The sequence below is a fragment of the Quercus robur genome, chromosome 7 (genome assembly GCF_932294415.1).
Source record: "Quercus robur chromosome 7, dhQueRobu3.1, whole genome shotgun sequence".
Taxonomy (NCBI): Eukaryota; Viridiplantae; Streptophyta; class Magnoliopsida; order Fagales; family Fagaceae; genus Quercus; species Quercus robur.
In genome coordinates this window covers 18985382-19000031 of record NC_065540.1, presented here as the reverse complement: position 1 = coordinate 19000031, position 14650 = coordinate 18985382, and the positions used below count along the sequence as shown (strand labels likewise).

General features: G+C 41.6%; 2 protein-coding genes across 2 annotated transcripts; both read left to right on the top strand.

The window, feature by feature from the left end:
* On the top strand, nt 1-1690 carry LOC126692644 (uncharacterized). The gene has a single exon (XM_050388333.1). It carries the CDS (start codon nt 155-157, stop codon nt 1670-1672), a length of 1518 nt encoding a protein of 505 aa, XP_050244290.1. The 5' UTR covers nt 1-154; the 3' UTR covers nt 1673-1690.
* A 9831-nt stretch (nt 1691-11521) lies between these two features.
* LOC126692643 (ribulose bisphosphate carboxylase/oxygenase activase, chloroplastic-like) lies at nt 11522-14650 on the top strand. The gene is made up of 7 exons (XM_050388332.1): nt 11522-11660; nt 11963-12279; nt 12513-12618; nt 12708-12793; nt 12939-13411; nt 13950-14231; nt 14352-14650. Exons 1-7 carry the CDS (start codon nt 11613-11615, stop codon nt 14465-14467), a joined length of 1428 nt encoding a protein of 475 aa, XP_050244289.1. The 5' UTR covers nt 11522-11612; the 3' UTR covers nt 14468-14650.

Here is a 14650-nt window from a genome sequence, read left to right as displayed (position 1 = left end):
TATACCAGAATGCCCTCTTCTCTCTAACTCATTCTTAAACCCTACCATCTATCTCTAACAAGTTAACGATCCCCAACAAAGTTTTCTGTAACAACCTTAATAATCAACCTTAAAACCAACTACAGTTACAAGGTGGTCAGAAGAGCTAAAGGACATGGTTGTCGCAACCATGGCCTGGCTCTCTGGAGCAACCAAGAGCCTCCATTATCGCCAACTCTTCGCTCACCGCCACCACCAAAAATCAACCTCGTCTTCCACCCTCGGAATCCTCACATTCGACGTCGCTAAGACTATGTCTCGCCTTGTCTGTCTCTACAAATCTCTCTCCGATGATCAACTCTTAAAGCTCCGAAAAGAGATCATGAGGTCTAAAGGTGTAGCCTACTTGAACTCCAAAGACGAAGGCTTTCTTCTCAACCTCGCTTGTTCCGAGCGGCTCGAGGATCTCAATCAAGCTGCCATCGCCGTCGCTCGGTTTGGCCAGAAGTGTTCCGATTTGGGACTCAATCGCTTCGACCTCATTTACTCCGACTTAAAACTCGGGGTCATCGACCTGGGAAAACTCGAATACAACACGAAACACGTCCTTAAAATCGTCGAAAGAATGGAGAAATCCATTTCCGCCACCGCCAATCTACACGCAGCGTTGGAATCTTTAGCCGAATTGGAAGCATCGGAGCGAAAAATAGAGCGGTGGAAAAACACTATCGGTCCCAAACAGATTTCGAACTTGGAATACATAAAGCAGAAAATCGCAGTTCAGAGAAAACAAGTGCAACACTACAGAGAAACCTCGCTGTGGTATAAAGGCTTCGACAAAAGCGTCGGACACATGGCTCGAATCGTTTGCGTCATCTACGCTCGAATCTGCTCCGCTTTCGAACCCTACATTTCGGATCTACCATTTTTCTCCAACAACAGCAACCTACGCCCTGTTTCAAATCATAACAAAAGGCAAAACTTTTGGATTCGCCAAGACAATGAAAGCGAATATGAAGACACAGACAAGAACGAAAAGTCGAATTCGAAATCAGGCCCAGTACCGAATAACAATAAAAGGTTTATAGTCAGGTTCTTGAGTCACGAACTGAACCCATCTTCACAGGACCGTGATATCGAGTCCACGACAACCCAACGAAACCGCGGAGCGATGATGACGAATTACAACAATCACGTGTTCGCGTTGGCGCCACCGCACACGGTGGGTGGTTCGGGGCTGTCGCTGCGGTACGCGAATGTGATAATATGTGCGGAGCAGTGTTTGTACGCGCCGGCTACGATAGGAGAGGAGGCGCGTGAGGCATTGTACGAGATGTTACCGGCGAGGCTTAAGGGGACAGTGAGAGCGAAGCTGAAGAGCAATCGGTTGAAAAGGGACGATGAGGATTGCGATGGGCACTCGCTCGCAGAAGGATGGAGGGACGCGTTGGAAGAGATCATGGGGTGGCTGGGGCCTTTGGCTCATGACACGATTACGTGGCAGGCGGAGAGGAACATGGAGAGGCAGAAGTTCGATTCGAAGCCGAGAGTGTTGTTGTTGCAGACACTGCATTACTCAGATTTGGAGAAGACGGAGGCCGCCATTGTTGAGGTTTTGGTGGGGTTGAGTTGTATATATAGGTTCGAGAATCGATGCTTGCCTGGTAGTTCTGCTACTGTTCAGTATATATGAACATCGCTGTTCTTTTTACATTACGGTCAAAAATTTTAATTAATTGATTTACGATATTCTTTAAATTATTTTAGATGAGTGTGGAGAGAAAGAAACAAAGAAAAAGAGTGGTGTGTGGTTGGTTTTTTTTTTTTTTTTTTTTTTTTTTTTTTTTTTTTTTAAGAAAGAGTAGAAAATAAGAAATGCTTGGATTATGTTTATGTTCATTGTTTCAAGAATATTTCGAGGATTGAACCTGAAGGAGTTAGATTATATATATATATATATATTACCTTTCCTTCGTTTGTTTTGGGTAAATTTTTTAAATTGCTTTCATATATGTTTATTGTTGGAAAGGATTGAACCCAAATTACGAATAGTAGAGGAAGATGGGACATTTTGAGTACTAGAAAAACTAGAACTGAAAGAGAGAAAGAGAACCCAACATGCATGAAAACCAAGTTCTATTTCTGCATCAAAATGTTCTTATGCGTGTCTGTGATTTTACTTGGGTTTGAAATAGTGTCTTACTTGAAAAGTTGGCATTTCAGAGCTCCAAAATTGCTTCAATTTCAGTTGCAAATTTTGTGCGCAACACACCCTTAATATTAACCGGACAATATTAATATATAGGTTAAGAAAAATGAAGAAATAGACTTCCTCTTTCTTATCAAATGATTTTTGTCTTCTAAGAGTTGACAATTGGGTTATTTCCTCTACCACTTCAATACTGATTTGCTCACACCTCATTGTAAAAAATCTCACTAGCATTTTCGTTTCCTTTGATAACACTGAAGAAAAATTCAGTATCACAGACTGCGTAACAGTGTATACAAGTCAACAATCACGGCTAAAAAACACGGAAAAGAAAATATCTGGAAACAGAGAGAAAGTGTGAGAATGGGAGAGAAAGTCAGAGAGAGAAGGAGAGAGAGAGAAGATGAATCTGGAACTGTATTGATGATACTCATTTACATGAAAAATAATTACACAGCCACAGTAGTTTATATACATCTAACACTTTGCTTAACCGCCCCACATTATGCGGATTACAGTTGCTAGAAGATTGGGGAAGTTTGTAAAAAGTTGGTTAAGCTAATCACCAACTAAGTCTTGCGCCTAAACTAGCAGCTCAGCAGTTCTTAAATCAGACCAAATACACCATTTCACCTAACCATAGAACAAGCTTCAGTAAGTAAAACGTTGCGAACGCAAAACGTGAAATTAATAAAATAATGGTATACACAAGCTACAATAACCATGCATATATGAATGATTATTGTAGCAAATGTGTAAATATGCACAATTTTAAAAGAACTTATGTGGAAAATTTTTGGGATAAAATATGTAAAATTGGTTGCTTTTTGTATTTTGCAAATGTTTACATTCACTTATGTGAATGTTCTTATTGGTTTGGACTTTTACCATGTGGCTAGTTAATTACATAATAGCCACTAGCCAGAAAAGGATGGATTAGAAATTTCACAGAAAAAATGTTTATTCGAGATTCGCTTATTTTGGTGAAATTGAAAACTTTTTTTTTGAATGTATTATATATAAAGGTAAAAGTTAAATGAAATAGTACAATGAGAATCATAAATAGTACCAAAATGTACAGTGAGACCCATAAATAGTAACAAAAATAATTCATACCCATTCAAAAACTATTTGGTCCATCTTGACGGATGGAGAATTAGAGAAACTCCCTTTTATTTTTACAAGTGACAATTTATTCATTAAAGGATGTGTGTAAAAGCCAAAGGCTCTAAATTAACCAACTAATGGTACACTATTCCTTCGCTTTAGAGCTTATAAGGCAGAAAATGGGGGAAGATTCTTTCGATGTGGGACTCTAAAGGATGCTGTGTAAAAGCCAAAGACTCTAAATCAGTACATTCGAGGAACCCACAGTTATTTATGTTGATTATAAATCAAATCAAATAAATATTTTTCTAATTAAATTCTAGTCACATTCGAGGAACCCACAGTTATTTATGTTGATTATAAACCAAATCAAATAAATATTTTTCTAATTAAATTCTAGTCTGGAATAGCTTTAAAATAATGCTTATTAATCAATATTGGTTATGAGATAAAATTTTTTAAACTTAAATCAAAAGTAATAACTACAAGTGGTGTGATTTTTAAAAATAGAAAGGAGTTTCTAACACTCCCAAAAAAGTTAGTATATATATATATATATATGTAGGGACACGATTCTCAAACGGCCCAACGATTACGTTGGGCTCGCACGTGAAGGATCCCTCACAATAAAATTTGTAGAGAGTGGGCTTAAAAGGCTAGCGTTTGGTCACAGGGCGTTGGTCCAAACCGGATTTTAAGGAACTCAGATAAGAAAAGGCTTCGGCCTGGATATCCAAGCCCCGCAGTTTTATAACTTGGGGGATTGGGCTTCTCGGATCAGGTCCGAGGAGCACTAATGTTTTTCTCCGGTTATCCGACGGTGACTTTTTCGTGGTGGTTTACATATATTATCCGGTCATTCTTATCCCTGGAGCTTTTTCCGCAGGAAGTGAGATGGATCTCTACCTAATTAGTTTACCTTTCCTTTTATACTAGCCTACGTTTGTTGTCCCTCGTCCACGTGTAGGGTCAATTTTTCCAGGACTGATATTTGTCCCGTCAATCTAATCCCAGAATTGTTGGGGATTGTTAATAAAGCCTAAAAATCAGGTTCTGTTAGGTGTAAAGTCTTATCAATGAAGGGTATTAAGGACAACTGTCCTGAGATATTTTAGATCTTCTTATGGATTTGTTCTTATAGCTCTCTTTTACCCCTTTTGTCAAGGGAGCTTTAGGCTTGCCGAGGACTAAGTCGTCCTCGGCTGCATATCTGGGCCATCCTCGGCCTTATACCTTTGAGCTTGGGCCACGACTTTCTTCAGCTTGGGCTTGCGGGCTCCCCACGAGCAAATGGGTCTGGCCCATAAACTATCGGGCCCCACAATAGCCCCTCAAAACCCTACTGTCCAACATCTTGGTTGGAAAGGTGAGTTTTGGTAATGCTGAGCCTTTATTGTGGCTCATTCATTTCAGCCCTTGAAGGACGCGGGTAACTCTTCACATGCCCAAGGAATGTACCGGTCCACGAGCTGTTCCCCTTAATTTGCGCACGTTGCCCTTATGTCGTTTGGGTATTCAAGGCGCGTCTTTAATATCCTCCCTTTACGATGCCTCCTAGATCTGACGGTTATGGATGGTGTGGGAGAACGAAACGTCGCATTCTTATCTGTAGGTTTCCCTGGGGATCTGAACGGGTTATGCACCCTTTTCTTCGTCCCTTATATAAAGAGAGAAGACAAAAGGTGATTCTCTCATATCAGAATCACCCAGGCTTTTCCCAGAGTTCACTTCTTCTCTCTGGTTATACCCTATCCATTAATACGTTCACCATAGCAGTCAGCCATGAATAGACCATTCCTTTCCCAGAAATGCCATGTCCTAATAAAGCTTGAGATGGCTCGGTCAGGGCAAGGATGGTGGAGACTCAAGAATTGTCTCCCCTTCCTTTTAGCCAAAATCCGAAGCAGGGACTCGTCACATCTCACTTTCGATGTGACTGAGTCAAAAACAGCCATTATCACCACCGTCCGCTCTCTCACGAGCATATCTAACATGGCGCCAGCGTGTTAGGAGTCAGGACTGGGATAGGGACTAAGTGCCCCTGCTTCTTCCTCTCTTTGTTCACTGGCGCCCCCCTTTGCCTCTCTCTCTTCTTCTCCTCCTTCCTACTCATGTCCTCCATCTTCTTCATTCATCTCCTCCATCTTCTGCTCATGTCCTCCATCTTCTTTTTCTTTTGCGCTCCTTGGTGACAAGAGCTTCTATGTGTTCCAATTCTTCTTCCTTCTCCTTCATATTTTTCTAAAGGAAGTTCTTCTCCTGATATGAGCAGTACGGAGGCAGAGATTGGAGAGACTTTGAAGGCGAGTTTAAAAGACACCTGACCGTTTACTGATCTGTATTGCGGATGCTATTGTTGCTTTTAGCAATTCATTTTTTGTATAGGCTTGTTTAAGCCCTTCTTTGTACGTTGTAATAATTTTTCATATTAATAAAAGTTATTGTTATTCTACTTCGCATGTTCTATTTATATGTTTTAATAAATTTGCAAACACTGCTCGGCACAATAGTATAGCATATGAATCAAGGACAACTAAGGCCAAAATGTTGGCTAATAAAAAGATTCCATCATAACTTTAACAGAATTACTTGACATAGCAATGCCGACCAGGGAGGGACGACACTTACCTCAAAATTAGCCAAGATGAGGACTGAGTATTCGATACGGTGTAAGGAATAACCATCCGAGGACATGTCATCCGCAAAACGAACAGTTTCCTTAGGCTATTGAATAGGGGGTCATTTTGCCATCTTAACATATTGGCCTTAACATTTTACAGTATTTGAGCCGAGAACTTTCCCGTCCGAGTACTTGGTTTCCCCATAGGCTTGAGTTCGAGGACCATGCAATGCCTTGGTTCTGTCCAAAACTTATTTAGAGTACTTGGTTTCCCCGTAGGCTCAATGCCTTGGTTCTGTCCAAAACTTATTAGAGTACTTGGTTTCCCCATAGGCTTGAGTCCGAGGACCATGCAATGCCTTGGTTCTGTCCAAAACTTATTTAGAGTACTTGGTTTCCCCATAGGCTTGAGTCCGAAACTTATTTAGAGTACTTGGTTTCCCCATAGGCTTGAGTCCGAGGACCATGCAATGCCTTGGTTCTGTCCGAAACTTATTTAGAGTACTTGGTTTCCCCATAGGCTTGAGTCCGAGGACCATGCAATGCCTTGGTTCTGTCCGAAACTTATTTAGAGTACCTGGTTTCCCCATAGGCTTGAGTCCGAGGACCATGCAATGCCTTGGTTCTGTCCAAAACTTATTTAGAGTACTTGGTTTCCCCATAGGCTTGAGTCCGAGGACCATGCAATGCCTTGGTTCTGTTCAAAACTTATTAGAGTACTTGGTTTCCCCATAGGCTTGAGTCCGAGGACCATGCAATGCCTTGGTTCTGTCCAAAACTTATTTAGAGTACTTGGTTTCCCCATAGGCTTGAGTCCGAGGACCATGCAATGCCTTGGTTCTGTCTAAAACTTATTAGAGTATTTGGTTTCCCTATAGGCTTGAGTCCGAGGACCATGCAATGCCTTGGTTCTGTCCAAAACTTATTTAGAGTACTTGGTTTCCCCGTAGGCTCAATGCCTTGGTTCTGTCCAAAACTTATTAGAGTACTTGGTTTCCCCATAGGCTTGAGTCCGAGGACCATGCAATGTCTTGGTTCTGTCCAAAACTTATTTAGAGTACTTGGTTTCCCCATAGGCTTGAGTCCGAAACTTATTTAGAGTACTTGGTTTCCCCATAGGCTTGAGTCCGAGGACCATGCAATGCCTTGGTTCTGTCCAAAACTTATTTAAAGTACTTGGTTTCCCCATAGGCTTGAGTCCGAGGACCATGCAATGCCTTGGTTCTGTTCAAAACTTATTAGAGTACTTGGTTTCCCCATAGGCTTGAGTCCGAGGACCATGCAATGCCTTGGTTCTGTCCAAAACTTATTTAGAGTACTTGGTTTCCCCATAGGCTTGAGTCCGAGGACCATGCAATGCCTTGGTTCTGTCTAAAGCTTATTAGAGTACTTGGTTTCCCCATAGGCTTGAGTCCGAGGACCATGCAATGCCTTGGTTCTGTCCAAAACTTTTTGAATTCAATTTCTCCCTTTCTTCAGGTATATCACGAGGCGCCGAGCAGAGGTTGCCCTCGGCAGCGGCTATTCCTCGGCGTGGGCCATAGTCCCTGGGCCCTTATGCAGAACGGGTCTGGGCCGCGAATTCACTAGGCCCACGAATTAAGAGGTATTTATGCAATCTCTGGCCACGCGGCACTTTCTGATGTCCCAGTGTTCGAGGTGCGCCTTTGCGAGGCTCCTTTAGCCTTGTGGTTGCAGTTGACGTTGGAAGTTGGGCCAAAGCCATTTTGTCTGTAGCGTTCCTTGGGACGCTACGTGAGTTGACTGCCACCACCTTGTCTTTTCAAATAAATATGAGGGAGAAAGAGTTGCTTTATATACACACAGCTCCTTCAGTTTCCTCCCAAATCACAATTCATACATTCAGTGCTATCCTCTCTTAGCATAACATGTTTGAGGCGAAGGTTGGGAAGGAAGAAATCTCTCCGTCACAGAAGCGCCGTGTCCTCATGAGACCCAAAATAGTAAGGTATGGGCACAGGAAGTATAAATTCAGGGGAATACTCCATTTCGACCGAGGGAAAATGGTGTCTCTCCCTCTTTTAGTCAAAATCCGAAGCAGGTTCTGTTCATGCCAGAATTTTGGTGTGTCAGAAGAAAGATTCTCCGCCATCAGCGCCTTTGCCTTGTGGCAGGCAAATATTTAGAGAAAGCCCCTCAACTTCCAACTCCCTGCACCTTTCCTTCAGCGGTGTCAGGCTCAAGTTGGGTCTCTTTTGCTGTTTGAGTTGTGGGCATGTGAAAGCATTGAGGAAGAACAAGGTCTTGGAGCTGTAGCCAACCTCTCCTCTGATCTACTTCCTCAGCTTTATTTTATTCTCTTGTATCTTCCTTTCTTTTTGGTTTTGTAGTAAGCTTTGACACAAACTGATTTTAGCTTTTCATTGTACGCTGTACTATTTCTTTGTTTTAGTAAAAATGGAAATTTCTTTACTTGTTTTGGATATTGTTCCTTTGACAACACTACTTTGTGAATGGGTGTGCCCCATGTGTGTGTTTCTTCAAGAATATTTAGAGCAAGATAGCTTGAAACATAATCTAACTAGCTCCAATTTATCAATACTACCAGGCATTATATCGATAATTCATAGTAAATCAAACTTAGGAAACTAACCGGGATAACAGTTGAATATTCTGTGATAAGCGCGTGAATACCGTCCAAGGCTGATAATCTCTAAATAATCCATCCGAGCAATCGACTGGGAAGTAGGGAACTCCGATGGTGCTTTTGTGTACTTGGTTTCCCCATAGGCTTGAGTCCGAGGACCATACAAGGCCTAGGTTCCGTTCAAAACTTATGGTTTTTATTTTGTGTACTTGGTTTCCCCATAGGCTTGGGTCCGAGGACCATACAAGGCCTTGGTTCTGTTCAAAACTTGTAAGATTTCTTTTTTGTACTTGGTTTCCCCATAGGCTTGGGTCCGAGGACCATACAAGGCATTGGTTCTGTCCAAAACTTGTAAGATTTCTTCTTTTTTGTACTTGGTTTCCCCACAGGCTTGGGTCCGAGGACCATATAAGGCCTGGGTTTTGTCCAAAACTTGTAAGATTTCTTCTTTTTTTGTACTTGGTTTCCCCACAGGCTTGGGTCCGAGGACCATACAAGGCCTGGGTTCTGTCCAAAACTTGTAAGATTTCTTTTTTGTACTTGGTTTCCCCACAGGCTTGGGTCTGAGGACCATGCAAGGCCTGGGTTCTGTCCAAAACTTGTAAGATTTCTTCTTTTTTTTGTACTTGGTTTCCCCACAGGCTTGGGTCCGAGGACCATACAAGGCCTGGGTTCTGTCCAAAACTTGTAAGATTTCTTTTTTGTACTTGGTTTCCCTACAGGCTTGGGTCCGAGGACCATGCAAGGCCTTGGTTCTGTCCAAAACTTGTAAGATTTCTTTTTTGTACTTGGTTTCCCCACAGGCTTGGGTCCGAGGACCATGCAAGGCCTGGGTTCTGTCCAAAACTTATAAGATTTCTTTTTTGTACTTGGTTTCCCCACAGGCTTGGGTCCGAGGACCATGCAAGGCCTGGGTTCTGTCCAAAACTTGTAAGATTTCTTTTTTTGTACTTGGTTTCCCCACAGGCTTGGGTCCGAGGACCATGCAAGGCCTGGGTTCTGTCCAAAACTTGTAAGATTTTTTTTTTGTACTTGGTTTCCCCACAGGCTTGGGTCCGAGGACCATGCAAGGCCTGGGTTCTGTCCAAAACTTGTAAGATTTTTTTTTTGTACTTGGTTTCCCCACAGGCTTGGGTCCGAGGACCATACAAGGCCTGAGTTCTGTCCAAAACTTGTAAGATTTCTTTTTTGTACTTGGTTTCTCCACAGGCTTGGGTCCGAGGACCATGCAAGGCCTGGGTTCTGTCCAAAACTTGTAAGATTTCTTTTTTTGTACTTGGTTTCCCCACAGGCTTGGGTCCGAGGACCATGCAAGGCCTGAGTTCTGTCCAAAACTTGTAAGATTTCTTTTTTGTACTTGGTTTCCCCACAGGCTTGGGTCCGAGGACCATACAAGGCCTGGGTTCTGTCCAAAACTTGTAAGATTTCTTTTTTGTACTTTTTTCTCTATACTTATTTATTTTTCGAAGGTCAGCCCCTAGGCCAGGGAGGGGAGAGTCGGCTTGAGGCCGAAAGCCCCTAGAGCTGCCCGCGCCGTTAGCAGTGCAAGGCGTAGCCCCTAGCAGAAGCTTATGGCGGAGCAACAACTGCACGTCGCCGGAGATGGGAAAGACTCGTGAATCTCTGCTTGCTAGAGAGCTGACTCATGCGCCACCCGTGCCAACGCGCAAGCCTTCCCACAGACGACGCCAATTGTAGGGACACGATTCTCAAACGGCCCAACGATTACGTTGGGCTCGCACGTGAAGGATCCCTCACAATAAAATTTGTAGAGAGTGGGCTTAAAAGGCTAGCGTTTGGTCACAGGGCGTTGGTCCAAACCGGATTTTAAGGAACTCAGATAAGAAAAGGCTTCGGCCTGGATATCCAAGCCCCGCAATTTTATAACTTGGGGGATTGGGCTTCTCGGATCAGGTCCGAGGAGCACTAATGTTTTTCTCCGGTTATCCGGCGGTGACTTTTTCGTGGTGGTTTACATATATTATCCGGTCATTCTCATCCCTGGAGCTTTTTCTGCAGGAAGTGAGATGGATCTCTACCTAATTAGTTTACCTTTCCTTTTATACTAGCCTACGTTTGTTGTCCCTCGTCCACGTGTAGGGTCAATTTTTCCAGGACTGATATTTGTCCCGTCAATCTAATCCCAGAATTGTTGGGGATTGTTAATAAAGTCTAAAAATCAGGTTCTGTTAGGTGTAAAGTCTTATCAATGAAGGGTATTAAGGACAACTGTCCTGAGATATTTTAGATCTTCTTATGGATTTGTTCTTATAGCTCTCTTTTACCCCTTTTGTCAAGGGAGCTTTAGGCTTGCCGAGGACTAAGTCGTCCTCGGCTGCATATCTGGGCCATCCTCGGCCTTATACCTTTGAGCTTGGGCCACGACTTTCTTCAGCTTGGGCTTGCGGGCTCCCCACGAGCAAATGGGCCTGGCCCATAAACTATCGGGCCCCACAATATATATATATATATATATATATTTATATAAAATACTTGACTGCCCTGACCAAAGCCATGACTGATTTTGCTCAGCAGCAAAAAGCAAAGCCCCCGATGGCCAATGGGCCTCTAGAGTAAGTGCAATACTACTATTTGTCTATTTTGATTTGTTTTGTTAAACCAATACTATTTTGATTTGTTTAATAAGAAAATCCAAGCTCACATAACTATCAAAATTTGGGTGGAGAAAAGAGAAGCTTTAAACCCTAACCTCAAACCAACCAAAGTTCCGAGAGGCATCGATTTTGTTTGTAATCAAAACCATTATCTATATAAAAACAAATAAGGTGATGGATGGGCCCGTCTAAGCCCACATTCCAAAACCAACGTCCGTCTAATACCAGCATTCCTATTTGTGTGCCCGTTAAGGAAATTCGTAATCGTAAGCCAAAATCCACAGTATTTCCATTTCCATTTTACCTTTCGCTTTCTGACTTTCTCCGTACTCCCTCTGTATATAAAGTCCCTCTCACCCTCAAAACTTTTACAGTGAAAACTAGAAAACAGAGCAAACTCAGTTCCATTTCGTCTTCTACCTCTCTACCCTCCAACGTACGTACCTAATTGACCACAATCGTCGTGGACCTTCAATGGCTGCTGCTTCAGTTCCAACTTTAGGAGCTGTTAACAGAGCACCGGTACTACTATGTTTTTCCCGCCCTTTTTTACTACTATATAGTATTACTCAATTTCCTTTTTTTTATCTTTGTTTTCACCGAATAAATTTATTGTGTTTGTTCTCTTTTTGGTGAGCTTTTTCTTTGTTTTTATCGAGAATTTTCAACCATGCACTTCTGAATATTTGCTTCAGAGTTTTAAGTTTTAACTTCGCCTCTGTTCTCAATTCAATATACTTTATCAAAATTAGTTAATGGCATCAGTGATTTCATTTGGACCTTTTACTTTATTGGGTGTAAAGAAAGGTGTATGTTCTTTGCAGCTGAAATTGAATGGCTCTGGGGCTGGAGCATTGGTTCCAAGCTCGGCATTCTGGGGCAACAGCTTGAAGAAGGTGAGCCCCAAGATCACCAACCAGAGAATATCTTCTGGGAGTTTCAAGGCTGTTGCGGAGTACGATGAGCAAAAGCAGACATCCAAGGACAAATGGGGAGGACTTGCCTTTGACACTTCGGACGACCAGCAGGATATCACTAGGGGAAAGGGAATGGTGGACAGTGTTTTTCAAGCTGCCATGGGTTCTGGGACTCACTATGCTGTCCTGAGCTCCTATGATTATATCAGTGCTGGTCTTCGCCAGTAAGTACCTAGGATGTTGATAAGTGGTATTTCAAATAATTGCTCAGATGGGTTTTCGTGTTTTATTTGTGTTAGATTAAATGATTAAATTCACAGTTTCTTAACGGTTTAAGATTTGGGAAAATTGGTAATTTATCTAGTAGTGATAACCAAGTTGGAGACTGATTTTGGGTCAGATGGGTTTGTGTATTTTGATTCTCTTAGTAATAGAACACTGTTGAACTTTTTTCCAGATTCAAACTTGACAACAACATGGATGGATTTTACATTGCACCCGCATTCATGGACAAGTTGGTTGTTCACATCACCAAGAACTTCTTGAACTTGCCAAACATTAAGGTTGGTAATAGAATGCTGTAATTTGTTAGTTGTTACACATTTATGATAATTTTTTAGAATTTCGGATGATTGGTGAATAATTGTGACAGGTTCCTCTCATCTTGGGTATCTGGGGAGGCAAAGGTCAGGGAAAATCATTCCAATGTGAGCTTGTCTTTGCAAAAATGGGAATCAAGTGAGTCAATTTTTTTTTTCTCCGCATTTCGTCTTCTGTTAATGTAGCAAGTCTTCCAGATAGAAATTTTGAAATGTTATATATAAATATTGGGAAGATTCTGGCCTACTTTGAAAAAGTGTTGAACTTTCAAATTTTTGTTCAGCCCCATCGTGATGAGTGCTGGAGAATTGGAAAGTGGGAATGCTGGAGAGCCTGCAAAATTGATTAGGCAAAGGTATCGCGAAGCAGCAGACATTATCAGCAAGGGAAAAATGTGCTGCCTATTCATCAATGACCTTGATGCTGGAGCGGGTAGGATGGGTGGAACTACCCAATACACTGTCAACAATCAGATGGTGAATGCCACTCTTATGAACATTGCTGATAACCCAACCAGTGTCCAGCTTCCTGGTATGTACAACAAGGTGGAAAATCCACGCGTTCCCATCATAGTCACTGGTAATGACTTCTCCACATTGTATGCCCCTCTCATCCGTGATGGTCGTATGGAAAAGTTCTACTGGGCACCTACACGGGAAGACTGCATTGGTGTCTGCACGGGCATTTTTCGGACACATGGTGTACCTAAGGAGGGCATGGTGAAGCTTGTTGACACCTTCCCTGGACAGTCCATTGGTAATTATATGAATTGATTAGCAAATTAATTGTGTCTCATGCGCATAGCTTTAAGCCTTTAATTATTTGTATATAGATAAATGAAAAGGCAGAAGTCATGTTGATCATATATTAAATTTTAGATACAACAACTGGTTTATCATGATTCATGAGTGGGACTAAAGACTTGACAAATACTATTCATATGAAATGCTGACTGGGATAGAAAAGGAACATATGCTTTGCTGAAATACTTTTAGGTGAAGGTTTTATCAAAGAACATTAGATAGATGGTTGAATTAATACTTTTTAATATTTATTTTTTGGCCTTGGACTGTCTCTAGGTACATAGTAAACGATCCTAGTTAAAATTGACATGGTAGACAAGACCTGAACAGTATTCAATTTGACCATATCATATGGAAACTGGACTTTTTTGTTTTTTGTTTTAATCTGTTGGGTGGTTGTGAATCTTGTGATCATATGCTATTGAATTTGAGACCTGAGATTTAAAAATGAACCCAAATGAAGTGATTAATATCATTGAGTTTGTATGCAGATTTCTTTGGTGCTCTCAGGGCAAGAATCTATGATGATGAAGTGAGGAAATGGATATCTGGCGTGGGTGTAGAGAATGTAGGTAAACGGCTCGTGAACTCAAAGGAGGAGCCTCCAACCTTTGATCAACCAAAAATTACACTTGAGAAGCTCCTTGAGTATGGAAACATGCTTGTTCAAGAGCAGGAGAATGTAAAGAGAATTCAATTGGCTGAGAAGTACTTGAATGAGGCAGCTCTTGGAGATGCAAATGAAGATGCTATCAAGAATGGAAACTTCTATGGTTAGATTCTTGATCCTAAAGGCCTTGATGGAAAGTTTGCATCTGGCTTTAGGATTATATAGGATGGAACGAAGGTTAGAGAAGAGATTATTTAAAATTTTAATAATTATTTGGATGCAGGCAAAGCAGCCCAACAATTTAAGCTTCCTGTTCGGGAAGGCAGCACTGATCCATCTGCTGCAAACTTTGATCCAACAGCTAGGAGTGATGATGGGTCCTGCCTGTATCAATTTTAAGTCTGTTCCAGGCATTTGAGTATAAATTGCATAGGGAAAATAACCTCCGAGAATGGGTGTACCAGCTCTATTCAACAAAAATTGTTTATAAAAAAAAAAAAAAAAAAAAAAAAAACCCTCTATTTAACAAAAATACTGTGTTGTAATTGTATAGAAGTGAAAATAAGTTTCCTTTTTAATTCT

Bases quoted from the DNA above. Each gene is read 5' to 3' on its own strand.
- LOC126692643 (XM_050388332.1), top strand. From the start codon at position 11,613: ATGGCTGCTGCTTCAGTTCCAACTTTAGGAGCTGTTAACAGAGCACCG. The intron at 11,661-11,962 runs GTACTACTATGT...TGTTCTTTGCAG, and splicing joins GAGCTGTTAACAGAGCACCG to CTGAAATTGAATGGCTCTGG. The intron at 12,280-12,512 runs GTAAGTACCTAG...ACTTTTTTCCAG, and splicing joins ATCAGTGCTGGTCTTCGCCA to ATTCAAACTTGACAACAACA.
- LOC126692644 (XM_050388333.1), top strand. From the start codon at position 155: ATGGTTGTCGCAACCATGGCCTGGCTCTCTGGAGCAACCAAGAGCCTC.